Source organism: Scardinius erythrophthalmus (assembly GCF_964197995.2).
Source record: "Scardinius erythrophthalmus genome assembly, chromosome: 21".
Classification (NCBI taxonomy): Eukaryota; Metazoa; Chordata; class Actinopteri; order Cypriniformes; family Leuciscidae; genus Scardinius; species Scardinius erythrophthalmus.
In genome coordinates, this window is record NC_138241.1 from 34433644 (window position 1) to 34451188 (window position 17545).

Here is a 17545-nt window from a genome sequence, read left to right on the forward strand (position 1 = left end):
TGTAAATATAAGTGTATCTAAGTGAGGGAATGGAAGCATGTAAACCAGATTTTTACATATTTTTTTTTTGAATATGTGATTTTGGTGATCAAAGGTGAGTTTTAAGGAATAAAATGATTGACTACAGGGGGAGTTTAAATATTTTGAAGTGTAGGGAGATCGACGATTATGCCATTCGCAGTGCATCATGGGAGTGGGCGGAGCTGAAGAGATATTTTGCTTGTTTCGACTCTGATTGGTGTTGAAGCAAACACCAACAACTTTGAACAACTTCCACGTGGTGCAGTGGTTGTAGCGAGCGTACGTGTGACGTGGAGTTCTGGCGATGGTTTCTTCTCTCCGGTGAGAAAAAGAGGTGGGGAATCCAGTCAAGGTCACGGCTCCTCCCTGAGAGCAAACACACTCCGATAGCGGCTTATCCACCACACACACTCTGCTGGAGGAGACCCAGAGCGAGTGTTACAGCGGCTCCAAAAACTCGTTAGGAAGCAGAGAAATGTCTGAATGCCACTATATTAGATGATAATTAAGTGTTTGTATCTGTGTGTCTCAAATGCTGCTGGGTATCTTCACTTTGCTGTAGTTTTGGTGATTTTTAGTGGATGTGTTTTACTAGCACAGGGGTATTCAAACCTTTTAAAACCTTTTAATACCAAGGACCCCAATATATATATATATATATATATATATATATATATATATATATTAATATCAAAATATATATCAAAATATGAGGTCATAATGCAAAGGAACCCCTTTCCTAAAATGTAAGGAAACAATAGGCATATTTTAAGATGATATAATGTGTATATATAATGATATAAGATGAAGTGTGATATAATTAAAACATCATGTTGTGTGAAAATGAAATATTTGGCGATGTCATTGTGTTAAAGCTAAAAGCAAGTGAATACTAATATTATCTAGAACATTTTATTATGAGTCCAAATTATTATTTTTAGCACTTTTTCTTTACTGCAAAACAAAATATAAATTAATTAATTTACCCCATATTTAATTACCTTTATTTTAATTTAATTTATTGTTGCAGTATTTTCTTGTACAGAAAATTGTAAATAAATTTTAACCTCTTGCTAATGAGAGTTGATAATGAATAAAATATTATGTAGATTTTTTTTTATGAATTCAAAATCAAACATTTGTCTTGCACTTTCAGTAAAAATATTGGTTCAAAGCATCATCAACACTAGATCTATAGTTTTATTTCAAACCAACAAACCTTTTGTTTTAAAATTTTTAATGAATTTGATATCTGATGTTTTTATTAGTGCTGTCTAATCGCGATTATTCGCATCGAACATAAAAGTTTATGTTTGTATATTATACATTTACAAACTTTTGTTAGATGCGATTCAATCAGTTTGACAGCACTCATTTTTATATGTGACTTGCCCCAAAGACGTGTTATGATGTAATCACTCTTGCTAGGAATAAACATTTTAATTTAGTTTTGACATTTCTTATTTAGGGAAGCGTAGAGAGAGGATCTGGAAATGTTGCGAGCTGAGTCGACCACATTAGCGTGTGTGTACTGACCATTACGCCACAGCTTTTTGTTTTTCTTTGTCCGAACGGTGTCAGACTCTCTTCCTCTGACTGTACGGTCAGTGTAATTTCCCGTGTTCGTTGGGATGTATTTGCTAATGGCAGCGAGAGAGATTGTGTGTAAGTGGCTGGCTGTGAGATGATCTTTTCTCGACCCGGGAGAGGTCAGCGGCGAGAGACTCCCAGTGAGAGGCAATCCGTCAGACACACACGCAACGAGAGACACTGAGGTTTCGGATGACACCATTGGTTTCGGTTGCCGTGACAACGTTTCCTCCTTCCTGTTTATGAGCCGGCTGGTAATCTGAGTCAAGGTTATAGCCCTCCTCCTACCTCTTCCTAAAATAAAACTAAAACTATAGATTTAGTGTTGATGATGCTTTGAACCAATATTTTTACTGAAAGTGCAAGACAAATGTTTGATTTTGAATTCATTAAAAAAATCGATATAATATTTTATTCATTATCAAATCTCATTAGCAAGAGGTTCACTCATTATGGTACAAATTTATTTAAAATTTTCTGTACGACAAAATACTGCAACAATAAATTAACTTAAAATAAAGGTAATTTAATATGGGGTTAATTAAATATATATATTTATATATTTATATTTGAGCAGTCAAAATTAAAGCATTTATGCATGCGATTAATTTTTTCAATTTAGCGCAATTAATGCAGCATCCTTTTTTTCCCATCATCCTTTGGCTAGTGTTACATTCAGAGCTTGACATTAACACCCGCCGACCCCTCCAAATGCGTGTGTATTTCAGCACTGGAGTCTCTCCTACTAGACACTTTGCTGGGTTGAATTTTATATATAATATATACATTTTTCAATTGTAGTCTTTTAAAAAGGCATCTGAAATAATAGACCAAGTGTTGTCAAAAATATAGATTTTTCAATACATAGCGATACTAATAACTCTTCCAATACTCATTTTCTGCAGAATAGATTCTCTCTCTCTCTCTCTCTCTCTCTCTCTCTCTCTCTCTCTCTCTCTCTCTCTCTCTCTCTCTCTCTCTCTCTCTCTCTCTCTCTCTCTCTCTCTCTCTCTCTCTCTCTCTCTCTCTCTCTCTCTCTCTCTCTCTCTCTCTCTCTCTCTCTCTCTCTCTCTCTCTCTCTCTCTCTCTCTCTCTCTCTCTCTCTCTCTCTCTCTCTCTCTCTCTCTCTCTCTCTCTCTCTCTCTCTCTCTCTCTCTCTCTCTCTCTCTCTCTCTCTGACACACAAACCCGCCTCTCCTCACTCACTCGATTCATGTGCTCCGGATGAATATTGCTGGAGTTACATGGCTTGAATTTCGCTGTGGGATTGCACGTATCGCGCATGATTTTACTCATTCCCGCAGACTCAGAACCCAAAGTGCGTTCACATAAAATAATGTCTAACAAAATAATGTCAAAATGCTGAATCACTCTCTTCTCTTGGCTGAATAACTTTTGTAGCTTTAATAAGGCAATTTAATTTTTTATATATATATATATATATATATATCCTACCTGTTAGACCTACCTGAAAGTCAAAGGTTACATGGGTCAAAAACAACAAAACAATAACTTTGTGCATTTTAAAGTAAAAAAACTGGTCTGACTGGGCCAATAGAAAATATGAGCGCTGATATATTGAAGGGCAGGTAAATTTACATATATTTATATTTATATTAATATTTCTTAATCTCAGAGATGTTAAATCTGAGACTGAGGGTTTCCTACCTTTAACACCCTTGACTCCCGACAAAATCCATCCCATCAAGTGCACTAATAATTGAACTGATGCAGTAATTATGAGAGCTCATGGATCAGATCCTGTCATAAACATCCTTTATGCCGCTTACAACCACATTCTGATGTTTATCGGGCGCTTTTAACCTCTGCTCGTAAACTCCCAGCAGGGCCTGTATTGCCAATTTAGAGTTTGTGGTTCCAGTCGGAGTGACCTAATGGTTGTAATAAGGCAACTATATTTTTAACAATTTACTTCAGATGTGCTGAAGTCTCGTTCTGTCTCTGAGTATTTGCTCTAACTGTGTGTGTGTGTGTGTGTGTGTGTGTGTGTGTGTGGTTCTGGTAGGTTAATGGGAAGGGTTCTCTGTGGTGTGTGGACCCTGAATACAGACCCAATCTGATCCAGGCCCTGAAGAAACAGCACTTCCCCACAGCGCACTCCTTCTGCACACCCCCTGCTTCCCCACCCAGGTAACGCACACATTACTATAGTCCAGTCACCTTTATTTATACAGCGCTTTTTACAAAGCAGCTTTACAGAGATTACAGGAAAATAATGCAACAAAGTTTGTTTCCAGAAGAAAATAAGTAAACTCCGTGATGTTCATTTTTGTTGTAAAAAACGTAATTAATTTAGTTCATTTATGTGTATATATATATATATATATATATATATATATATATATATATATATATATATATATATATATATATATATATATATATTAGAGGTGGGCATAGATTAATTTTTTTAATCTAGATTAATCTAGATTAAAATGGGTCATTTGAATTCTGCCGAAGGCATTCAGAATATGTGTGCTACCCAAATAATGACTATAAAAGTAAGTCTTTGAGAACGAGTTTCTCAAGTCAGGTGGCGCATTAGACCAGGGGCTCATCTCCTGTTTCCAAAATGCATCCCAAACTGCTCGAGAAAGCTGTTCTACTCATAGACTGTAAAAAGTTACCGTCCGTAGGCAACATTAGGTAGGCCTATGTTATTATCAACTACTAGCGATGTTGCCTAAAATCCATATTGTGATATACATTGCAGCCTCTTGCGATAACGATATTATAATAAAACCATTTCAGAACAGGTTACACAGACCCTGCTAAACAACTGCTAAATGTATTTTTTTTTTAAAGGGTGCATGTAGTTTTGAGAACATATATTGTGCAAAACTGTAAGTATACAACATAATTTTGCAGATAAATAAAATGTAAGTACACTAGCTGCAGAGATCTTAAGTAGGTCTAATGTTTATTATGGCTTTGAGCTTATGAAACCCCAAATTTAAAATTAGAATATTCTAACTGATGTCTTTTCAGTTAAAAAGAAACACAACAACGATTCTTAAAATCGGGCGCAGACAGAGATTATGTTCTACACCACTCAGATATATTGGGAATAATACGCGCGCGCTGGTATTCAGTGATATGTTTCGTTTTGAATTTGAGGTGGTAGAACGGATAAGTCACGTTTTAACTTACTGAACTGTTACCTCACACACTCTGTCTATATAGTTTGCTGCTGCTCGTTGCACCGATCTTTTTCACCAGTTTTCACTTTCAGCTGTGTTACAGTGTTTACTTAAGATGACGACGAATATGATGCGTTGCAGCCGGGTGTTCCTCGCGGCCGCGGGTAGATTGCGTCATCATAGCTTGTGTAGCTTGAGCCAGCTCCGAACCCAACTTGGAGAATAGATAAACGGCGATATTTTTTTTATCGCGCGATAAGAGTCTCGCGTTAACGCAGCGCGTTAACGCCGATAACGGCCCACCACTAATATATATATATATATGTGTATATGTGACCCTGGATCACAAAACCAGTCACAAGTCGCACTAGCCAACAAAATATTGTATGGGTCAAAATTATCGATTTTTCTTTTATGCCAAAAATCATTAGGATATTAAGTAAAGATCATGTTCCAGTAAGATATTTTGTAAATTTCCTACTGTAAATATATAAAACATTTATTTTTGTGAGTGAATGCAGCACAATCGGCAACATAAATTAACAACTTTAAAGGAGATTTTCTCAATGTTTCGATTTTTTTACACCCTCAGATTCCAGATTTACAATAGTTGTATCTCGGACAAATATTGTCCTATCCTAACAAACCATACATCAATGGAAAGCTTATGTATGCAGCTTTCATGGGATGTATAAATCTCAATTTCGAAAAACGTACCCACGTGACTGGTTTTGTGGTCCAGGGTCACATACAGGATAAATAGGCTATAGTACAAACTAATGTAGGTTCAAGATGCACACTATTGTTCGTTGGAAATGTGTGGGACGAGGCCGATCCCGTTCTGTACATTTCCATTTAAGAAAAGGTGGTTCTGTGATTGAAAAATTCACCAACAACTCGCTCAGGCTAGAAAGATGCCAAACAAAACTGCATAAACCACAATCTCTATAAGCACCTAAGGGTTAGGGTTCAGTTGATACTCCGTCTCATATAAAATCATTTTAATTGCAAATATGGTGTGTGAATTGACCGCTACGCGTTTTGATATTCTTTTAAATTACGTCTGATTATTATGTCAAAGAATGGCATTAAATTACTTTAGATGTTAAAATCTAAGAAACTAGGTGTTAAGTCTGTTCACACCATGAACAATAACTAACGATAATGAAAAAGAGAGTTATAAAAATGACTTTAATTGTAAAAGAATAGCAGAATCCACAACCATGACGACAACTGAACAGAGAATATCGTTGAAATCACTTTCAGATTTGTTTTTTCCAGCAGATGAATGATCAAAACATTTAAATCAGAATCAGAAGGGGCTTCATTCAGACTGTCAGTGCAAATCAGATTTTCGTGCATATCCAATTGGAATACGATTATATTTAGCAAATGTGAACGGCATAAAATCACATGAAATGAATTATTTATTTATTTTTTATTATAAATGCATTTTGAGCTATGTTCATGTGTGGTTTGAAATCGCATTTCTGGAAATCCGTTTCAGTTCCGCTCTAATCAGATTTTGCATCGTTTGTCACTCTCTCACGCCACACCACGTAAACATGTAAGACGTTGTTATAGGAAACAGCTGAGAGTCGCTGCAGAAACGAGAGGGCCTTTCGCACCAGATAGTTCTAGGAACTAACCACCAGCTAACTAACATTTGTTCAGTTTGATCCGGACCGAGACTACCTCTTTTCGTCTGACCAAATTTCGTCTGTTTGGTGCGGGCCGTGGTCCGGGGAGCTTTCACACCTGTGATTTTGATTCGGATCAAACTGAAAGTCCGAAAATGAAAGTGTGAAAGGGCCCTTAAAGGAGAACTTGGTAACTTTTTTAACTTAATAAAACTGTCTAGAAATCATTTGGATGGTTAAACAACCTGTTCTGGTGATATTGGTGACTTTCCCCGCTCCCCCCAGCGTTCCCAGGCGGAAAACCAACCTTGCAACTTGTTCATTACCGTCCCGGCAAGATAGAAATTGGAAGTCTCGTGAGAAGCGAAAGCGAGAACGAGAACGAGCGCGAAACACAAATTGCTTTACGGCAATTCGACATAAACACACACGCATGTATGATGTATTACCAGATTACCCACCTCGGTAGACATAGCTCCACGCGATTCAGTTGGCTTGCTCCGATCAAAACAAACGCACATGAGCAGCGGTAGAGAAGGGGAGGAGGCCGCCGCAAGTGAGTTATTTACGACCGTGTTGTGAAATATACGCCCCCCCACAGCTGTAGGGGGAGCTCGTGGGGAAAACATGCGACAACAAAAGGGAAAATCAGCGAAGAAGTGACTAGAGTTCGCTAGAGTTGCCGAGTTCGGCTTTAAAACCAAAGGGAATTATGGGTCTCCTTGAAGTTGTCACGCGCTCATGTTGGTGGAACTGATTTGTGATCCTGCCTTGTATCTTACGGTGTGTGTCTGTGTGTTTCCGTCTGTGTGACAGTGCCTTCTCACCCGCACGCCACCTCTTCCTCCAGGACTGCTCTCTCAAAGGTGAGACATGTCTGTTTTTTTTTTTTTTCAGATAAATGAGTAAAAAATTATAAGTGCAGGTTTGAAATCTTGAACTTTAATTTATTTATTAGAATATTCTCATCTCTCTCTTTAAAAATCAAGGAAAGTCATTGGTCAGAAAGTATGAGAACATTGTGATTTTCTTTTTTCTTTCTTTTTTTTTCGGTTTCAAACATTTTCATTATTTATCTTTATAGATTATTTATCTTTATAGAGCTTTCTCTTTCTGTCACCTTGAGTTTGGTGGCAGTTGTTCACTCTCTCCTCTGTCTGGTTGGTAATGAATAATTCAAACTTCCTGAAGGGTTGCATGGAAACAGAGAAACTTCTCCACACACACACACACACACACACACACACACACACACACACACACACACACACACACACACACACACACTGACCACTGTGTGTCTTGTGTTCTTTTACAGAGTCTGACATTGATGCGGCGACTGCTATGATGCTCTTGAACTCGGCCCCTGGACACCACGCTGACACATGTAAGACCTCAATCTGACGCTCTATAATCCTGTCTAACCATATATATATCGTTTTATCTTTCTATCATTCTATCGTTTGTTCTATCATTAATTCTATCTATCTCTCATTTGTTCTATCCATCTATCGTTCTATAGTTCTATCATTAATTCTTTCTATCGTTCTATAGTTTGTTCTATCATTAATTCTATCATTCTATCTATTGTTCTATTTTTAATTCTATCGTTCTATCTATCTATCTATCTATCTATCTATCTATCTATCTATCTATCTATCTATCTATCTATCTATCTATCTATCTATCTATCTATCTATCTATCTATCTATCTATCTATCTATCTATCTATCTATCTATCTATTGTTCTATCTATTGTTCTATTTTTAATTCTATCGTTCTATCTATCTATCGTTCTATCTATCTATTGTTCTATTTTTAATTCTATCGTTCTATCTATCGTTCTATCTATCTATCGTTCTATCTATCGTTCTATCTATCTATCGTTCTATCTATCTATTGTTCTATTTTTAATTCTATCGTTCGATCTATCGTTCTATCTATCTATCGTTCTATCTATTGTTCTATTTTTAATTCTATCGTTCTATCTATCTATCGTTCTATCTATCTATTGTTCTATCTATTGTTCTATTTTTAATTCTATCGTTCTATCTATCTATCTATCTATCTATCTATCTATCTATCTATCTATCTATCTATCTATCTATCTATCTATCTATCTATCTATCTATCTATCTATCTATTGTTCTATTTTTAATTCTATCGTTCTATCTATCTATCTATCTATCTATCTATCTATCTATCTATCTATCTATCTATCTATCTATCTATCTATCTATCTATCGTTCTATCTATCGTTCTATCTATCTATCTATCTATCTATCTATCTATCTATCTATCTATCTATCTATCTATCTATCTATCTATCTATCTATCTATCTATCTATCTATCTATCTATCTATCTATCTATCGTTCTATCTATCTATCGTTCTATCTATCTATCGTTCTATCTATCTATCTATCTATCGTTCTATCTATCTATCTATCTATCGTTCTATCTATTGTTCTATCTATCTATCTATTGTTCTATTTTTAATTCTATCGTTCTATCTATCTATCGTTCTATCTATCTATCGTTCTATCTATCTATCGTTCTATCTATCTATTGTTCTATTTTTAATTCTATCGTTCTATCTATCTATCGTTCTATCTATCTATCGTTCTATCTATCTATCGTTCTATCTATCGTTCTATCTATCTATCGTTCTATCTATCTATTGTTCTATTTTTAATTCTATCGTTCGATCTATCGTTCTATCTATCTATCGTTCTATCTATTGTTCTATTTTTAATTCTATCGTTCTATCTATCTATCGTTCTATCTATCTATTGTTCTATCTATTGTTCTATTTTTAATTATATCGTTCTATCTATCTATCGTTCTATCTATCTATCGTTCTATCTATCTATCTATCTATCGTTCTATCTATCTATCGTTCTATCGATCTATCGTTCTATCTATCGTTCTATCTATTGTTCTATTTTGAATTCTATCGTTCTATCTATCTATCGTTCTATCTATTGTTCTATTTTTAATTCTATCGTTCTATCTATCTATCGTTCTATCTATCTATCGTTCTATCTATCTATCGTTCTATCTATCTATTGTTCTATTTTTAATTCTATCGTTCTATCTATCTATCGTTCTATCTATCTATTGTTCTATCTATTGTTCTATTTTTAATTATATCGTTCTATCTATCTATCGTTCTATCTATCTATCGTTCTATCGATCTATCGTTCTATCTATCGTTCTATTTTGAATTCTATCGTTCTATCTATCTATCGTTCTATCTATCTATCGTTCTATCTATCTATTGTTCTATTTTTAATTCTATCGTTCTATCTATCGTTCTATCTATCTATTGTTCTATTTTGAATTCTATCTATCTATCTATCTATCTATCGTTCTATCGATCTATCGTTCTATCTATCGTTCTATCTATCTATCGTTCTATCTATCTATTGTTCTATTTCTAATTCTATCGTTCTATCTATCTATCGTTCTATCTATTGTTCTATTTTTAATTCTATCGTTCTATCTATCTATCGTTCTATCTATCTATCGTTCTATCTATCTATTGTTCTATTTTTAATTCTATCGTTCTATCTATCTATCGTTCTATCTATCTATTGTTCTATCTATTGTTCTATTTTAATTATATCGCTCTATCTATCTATCGTTCTATCTATCTATCTATCGTTCTATCGATCTATCGTTCTATCTATCGTTCTATCTATTGTTCTATTTTGAATTCTATCGTTCTATCTATCTATCGTTCTTTCTATTGTTCTATTTTTAATTCTATCGTTCTATCTATCTATCGTTCTATCTATCTATCGTTCTATCTATCTATTGTTCTATTTTTAATTCTATCGTTCTATCTATCTATCGTTCTATCTATCTATTGTTCTATCTATTGTTCTATTTTTAATTATATCGTTCTATCTATCTATCGTTCTATCTATCTATCGTTCTATCGATCTATCGTTCTATCTATCGTTCTATCTATTGTTCTATTTTGAATTCTATCGTTCTATCTATCTATCGTTCTATCTATCTATCGTTCTATCTATCTATTGTTCTATTTTTAATTCTATCGTTCTATCTATCGTTCTATCTATCTATTGTTCTATTTTGAATTCTATCTATCTATCGTTCTATCGATCTATCGTTCTATCTATCGTTCTATCTATCTATCGTTCTATCTATCTATTGTTCTATTTCTAATTCTATCGTTCTATCTATCTATCGTTCTATCTATCTATCGTTCTATTTTTAATTCTATCGTTCTATCTATTGTTCTATTTTTAATTCTATCGTTCTATCTATCGTTCTATAGTTTGTTCTATCATTAATTCTATCTATCTATCTATCTTGTCTATCTATCTTTCTATTTATCTACAGTTCGTTCTATCTATTGCTCTCTCAGCCTGTATCTGTCTGTCTCTCTCTCTCACACTCACATGTCCTGATAGTCTTGCTGTTGGCAGTCAGTGTCTGCATCTGAGGGTCTGATGTTCTGCAGTGTGTTTAGTTCAGGTTCATGCAGAAAGACACGTTTGCATCTTTATTTATGGGGATGGTTTCGCAGATATGTCTGTGTAATGACTAAAAGCTCTTGCTGGTAATTAGTGCAGCATTGCACTTCGTTCACACGTCTTTATCCTTGTTAAGCGTGTCACTGTAGTGTTCTCTACCTCTAATGAGCCTTAATCACCCATAGCTGAATAAACCATCACAAGAGTGCTTCATTAAGACAGGCGGATGAAAGTACTTGATGACGCGTTTCATAACGCCGGTTTACAGATTGACACTTAATATGTCAACTAAATGAAACAAGAATTTTGAATCTGTCTTGATCCAATGTTCAGATTTCTGTTCTGGATCTTTATGCAAATTATTGCATATTTAAAGGGGACCTGTTATGCTTTTTTTATATTTTAAACTTTCTTTAGTGTGTGATGTTGCTGTTTGAGCATGAAAAAGCTCTGCAAAGAAAGTTCTTCTCTATATCAGTGTCAGTGTTTCTGAACTCCTGAAACGCCTCCATTGTAGTTTGAGTTTCTTCCGGGAACGAACACGTCACAATATTCCTCATTTAAATAATTCATACGCAGAATAAAAGGGGCGGGGCCTGGTTGAGTTAGTTAGTAGTGTGTTAAACTGGCGGTTATGGTAAGGGGCGGGACATTTCCCAAACACACTCGAAGCGCTCGACCAATCACAACACACTGATCCAGCCGACCAATCAGAGCACAGTGTGCTTTTCAGAAGGAGGGGCTTCATAGAGACGGGAACTAAACAGAGCGTTACTGACAGACTGGGAAGAGAGGAGCCGCAACAATGGAGAATATGGGAAAATAATGTGTTTTGAACATTCAAGCATGAAAACCTGCTCTAGCAAGCCTAAAAACAAAATTAAGACTTTGAAAAAGGACATAATAGAGCCTCTTTAAGCATAACATTTTAAAAATCTTTGTGCATTTCTTATTGTAATCAATCAACTGGGGAAGTATGTTGATATCTGTTACTTTACCTGGGGTGACACAAATGATGATGTCAGACACATTGCATTATGCGAGTGCCGTCCATGTGATAACTGTTGTGGTTTGGTCCTCAGGTGACCCGGACAGCCCTATAGACCTCTCACGCCGGGACTCGGTCCTAGTGAGCAGCGACCCAAAGCAGGACCACAACTACAGCAGCTCGTCCTTCCAGCGCTGCTCGTCTCGCTCTTCCTCGTCCTCCTCGTCCTCGCTCTCATCCCTGGACGAGGCCGGCTGTGAGTCCGGCCAGGCCCGTCGCGCCGGGAGCGAGGGTTTCCACAGCGATGAAGACTCGGATGAGGAGAGGAGCTCACGACTGCCCTCGCTCACCGTCAAGTGTCCTCTTCCGGGAAAACGGGCCCGGCACGAGTCCAAACCGGAACTGGACGAGGAGTTGAAAGAGGCGGCCGGGTCTCTCTTGCACCTCGCCGGGATCCGATCCGGCCTGGATCTCTCCAAGCAAACGGCCAAGAGTAAAAAACTGGAAAAGCACCGGAAATAAAGCCGGAAAAATCCCTTAGTGACAATTTTAACCCCTGGACTGTGTATCAGTGACTGTGCCTCCTCATTTTCCATATCATGGAAACCTTCTCTCTTGTTTTTTTCCCTTCTTTTTCTACATTTTTCGTTTTGTACGAGAGAATTTCCTTCCCGGCAATAGCAACTTTCACGCGGAGGTGAACGAAGCCATACTGAGCGCGAATGGAGAAACGTTCCTGTACGTGCTTCAAGATTAAGGAGTTGGATAGGGAGAAATTGATGTTTTTTCTCTTAAACGTTTGCATGCTTCCTCTTAAAGTGAGTGTCCTACTCTTCCAAGTGAATCTGTGGTGTTTCTGCAGAGAACGAGTGCATGTCCGTGTTGTTCCAAGCACTAACCTCTCCCGTCGTCCACTCCAGAAAATGGAAAACGAGAATTACATCAAGAGTTCCCAGTTTTTTTTCCTCTCTCTCTCTTTTATTTTTAAAATTTTTTGAAGTACAAAACAAAGAAATGCAATAATGATCATCAGGCGGCTGGCGTGACGAGGCACTGGAGATCCCTGCGGATGGCATGCAGAAAGGATTTATGGATAACGGATACATTTTTCTTTTTTCTTTTTTAAAGGCTCCATCAGTGGTGATTTTTATGGGGTGAATCTCATGAAAATGTGTCAAGGTCACACTTCACTCCAGAATAAACAAAGAAAAGAAATTGTTTAGCATTAAAATGAAACCGGTTTTGGGAGCATTGAGTTTCATTATTCCCATTTTTCTCAATAATTCTCATTACTGTTTTATATATTTAAATGTATATTTATGTTTATGGATTTTTTTTGTTTTGTAGCACATCTAATATTACCATGCTTTAGAAATACTTTTTTAAAAAATTCCTTCAATGTGTTAATACAAATCTGAAGTCGAACGTACAAAAAAAAATGTTTTCCTTTTAAAATCAGCAAAAATTGGCATACAGATAATAGACTAATTTCTTCCTTAATTCATTTTAAACTTTTTTTTTTTTTTTTTTTTTTTTTTTTTTTTTGCTTTGCTTACAGTAATGAGAGTTTATAGGAAAAATGTGCTTAGTTGTCATGAAAATGTTAAATGCAAAACAAAAATAAAAAATAGGCTACATTTACAAATAAACAGTATTATATCTTATTTGATTTTCTTGTTTTGGGGTGCACTATGACCTGCACATGTTCTTGACAGGTTTCATGAGATTAACCCTTCATCAAATTCTAAAGTTAAAAGCAATTAGATGCTTGACTGACTGGAATTAAAGCCTGATCTCGAATATCAACACAGGATCAACCATCATCGGAAGGATTAATAAACACAAAACGGCCCCAAATGGCTCTGAATCGACTCAGAATAAACACTAGAGGACTGGAACACATTTTCCCGTCATCCTCGTTTCTTTTGTCCGTGATCTGTTCAGATGCTCCATCAGTTTCGTGTGTGTGACCTGAAACAGGCCTTTCATGGCAGAGCTTGCCGTTTGATTCCCTCTGTCCAGACCCTATGCAAAAACACACAAGCCGTGTAGCTCTATATTTCCTCGTGGTATAAACATATATATATATATATATATATATATATAATGTATATATGTATATATGTATATGTTTGTGTGTGTGTGTGATTATGTATGCATGTGGTTCTGTGCCCATTCGTTGCGTGTTTTAACGCAGTCAGCAGACTTCGAGAGGTCAACACTGGAGACTGTGGGTGTAGATGTACAGATGCATGTTCATATCGCATGAAACCTGGCATATTTCACCTCAAAATCCAAGGAATAAATAGGAAATTATATTTTGCATGAAGAGAATTGAAGGTTGAGATTTTTGTTTTCTTGACGTGACGTTATTTGCTTGATAATTTAAGCACGTTTCCCCCCCTCCAAATGTCATTACAGAGAATTCTGGGGGAAAAGGCACACAGTGAAAAGCCTTTTAAAATCTAATTTATTTTCATTACTGTAATGTGAAAACAAAAATGTGTATATATATAATGTAAATTGTAAAATATTTATACTTCATGGTAGTATTTGTTGTATTGCCTCTAATTTATACTGATTTTAATAAAAAAAAAATAGTATTACAGTATTTGTTTGGCATAATACAGTTAAAAATGTTTTACAGTAATGAGAAACGACACATAATTAGTTTTACAAACAAACTCAAAGAATTCATTACAGTATTGGGATCTGCTTCATTTTCTTTTTGTGCAATATTGTGCTTTTTCTTTATTTTTATTTTATTTTTTATTTTGGGGTGAAATATGATCCACACGTTTTCATGTGAAACTACTGCCACATTTACATGTTATCACAGGTACATGAAACCGGATGTTTTAAATATGAATATTTATTGCCTTTGTATGTTTGCCGAATGAAGTGTCCGGCAGCCAGGATCCACGTTTGCTGTTGTTTTGCCTCATTTGACCCTCCGTTTGCTCTCAGAAACCCCCAGAATCCCAGCAGCTCATCTGAAATGCATGACCTGTGCCAAAACATGTAAATCACTGCCTCAAAGACACCTCGACGAGTTCATTGAGACGCCACATTTGAAAATGAAGAACAAAAGGGTCGCGTTTAATGAGCTGTTGAACTGTTCCTTTCATTTGGACCCTCATTTTGTTGTGTAACATCATCAGTGTCACTGTCTACAAAACCTGTTTTTGTTCCTCGTGCCAAAATATCAAAGATTATTTAATCACTGCCAAGGCTGGTTTACTAATCCTGTCTTTTTTTCATTTTTTTTTTGGTTCTTTTTTGTACATCAGGTTAAGAAGTATTGACTATTAACTAATAAAACTGCCAAGTACCTGTGAGGGCGAATCTCACCACACATGTCAAGAAAATTATTCTTGATTTCGCCTTAAAATCTAAATAAAATAATTTAAGAAATGATATTTTACTTACAGAAAATAAAAACTATTCTAGGATGAATAAGATGTTTGTTTTGTTTGTGCATTTTGACAATATTTTCATTTTAATTATCATTATTGTAAAAATAAATAAAATTAAAATACATTATTGTGTGTATATAATAGCCTAAAAATTGCCAATAGGCTATTTAAATGCATATATGCATGCATGCATATATATCCTGATCATAGAAATGCATAAAAATTTTAGCATAAATTTGCATTAAAATTGCATGCTATAATTTACATATACATATATGTACGCATATATATATATATATATAAATTATAGCATGCAATTTTAATGCAAATTTATGCTAAATTTTTTATGCATTTTAAACTTGCATAATGCATTTATATATATATATTTACACATTAATTTTCTTTTTTTGTGAAATATGATCAGGACATGTATTCGTGAGATTCACCCATGAAGCATTGTGTAAACTGCCATGTTTCTGTACACTGCCACGTGACCCGCTGCTCGCTCGATATTCCTCAGAGGTTGAGTCGCATCTGTGAATGAGTGTGAAGATCCTCCGTGTGTTTGTGTGTGTGTGTGCGACTACACGAGCGATTTCTCTTTAGTGTTTGTCTCATTATATTTTCTTCTGCGTAATATCGAGCGTGTGGAGACTGCATTGAATGATGTAAATAAATCACTGACAGCACCTCAGTATCAGTCTGTTACTGTCTGTCAGGCGGACGAAACCCTCGGTTTTCTACGCTAACCTCTGTTAATAAAATGTTTCTAAAATTTATTTTCGCCAAAGATATGCAATTGCATTATATATGGTATTACTGAATAAAAGAAGCTGTTTTACTTAAGATGGTTTTGTCTAGATATGTGAAACCTATATAAACCTATTATATATATATATGTTTGTATATATGTATACAGTATACATTTACATATATATGTTTGTGTATATATAAGCTACAAAATTTGATTTTATATATATATTTGTATGTATGGATATATATATATATATATAATGTGAGTGTATTTCTGTGTGTGTGTGTGATTGAGTGTGTGTATAAGCTACAAAATTTGACTATACTGTATTTGTGTGTGTGTATATATATATATATATATATATATATATATATATATATATATATATATACATATATAAATATACAGTATACAGGTGTGTGTGTGTAATATGCAGAAAGTTTTTGTAGTTTTGTTTTACCTTTATTACATTGACAAATTAAAGACAGTAGGCTAATTTAATTTTCTAAACATCATGTCTTCATAATATCACATTTATATTTATGAAAATATATAGCAGCTTCAACATTGTGGGATGGAGGTTCTTGTCTGTCCAAATACTGGGGAGTTTCATATTAAGATTCTGGACAAACGGCTCCACCTGCTGGTTATAAAATGAACTGGTTATGTTTTCTCTGATAAACTCGTGTAAAGAGTGTCAATCTAATGAAGCTTGTGTTAATTACCGGCTCACACAAGGCTTATCTAACAGACACTCGTGAATCCGTGTGTTCTGGCACATCTCTATACTGTGAAGTCTCAGAATAGACTCAATTGATAATTACAGCGTCTCATTCACTTTAACTCGAGCACAAATTACAGCTCATATCCATGGCAACCGCACCACGCCAACCGTCGCCTAGCAACCAGACCGAGTTGGAGATGATGATGATGATGGTGTGGGATGAAGTCAGTGCTGGAGCTGGTTTAGTTCAATACGTTTATGTGTTATCATCATCATCTTTAAAATGGGAAATATTTTTGTAACCTTCACGTCAAATTAAAAATAAAAACAAACTTGCGCAGCCCAAACCATAAACTGATTCTGATTTTAAATTATTTGAATTTAATTATCCAAATAATGTATTTCTTTGTTCAATGGAAATCCTTGGAAAAAAATTTAAAGTTAGTGAAGGGAAGAATATTACATAAAGTAAATATAATTATAAATCTATCAATATATAATGGATTATCCTATTTTTCTTATATCCATATGCTTGATTTCACCATTTTTCAGAAATATATTGACTAGTGAAAAGAACAAAATAGTCGATTAGCATTTTGTTACATTTCTATAGTGAAATTTGTTTGATGTTCATTTGTTTTTGAACATATACATTTTTTTTTTGCTGATTATTGGTTCGTTTCTACAGTGAAATGTATTGAAAAATTACTAGTGAAAGAAAAATGTCAAACAATATTAGCCTATAAT

General features: G+C 35.1%; 1 protein-coding gene across 2 annotated transcripts in view; it reads left to right on the forward strand.

The window, feature by feature from the left end:
* The window catches only part of foxn2a (forkhead box N2a), a 68188-nt gene extending 54372 nt beyond the window's left edge, over nt 1-13816 (forward strand). The window contains exons 3-6 of one of the 2 annotated variants that reach the window (XM_081351440.1): nt 3638-3762; nt 7229-7278; nt 7731-7799; nt 11999-13358. In XM_081351440.1, coding sequence (XP_081207566.1) covers nt 3638-3762; nt 7229-7278; nt 7731-7799; nt 11999-12426 — 672 coding nt within the window. In that variant the 3' untranslated portion in view covers nt 12427-13358. Of the gene's footprint in view, nt 1-3637; nt 3763-7228; nt 7279-7730; nt 7800-11998 lie in introns of both variants that reach the window. The other variant, XM_081351439.1, reaches the window with a different exon arrangement.
* The last annotated feature ends 3729 nt before the right edge of the window (nt 13817-17545 follow it).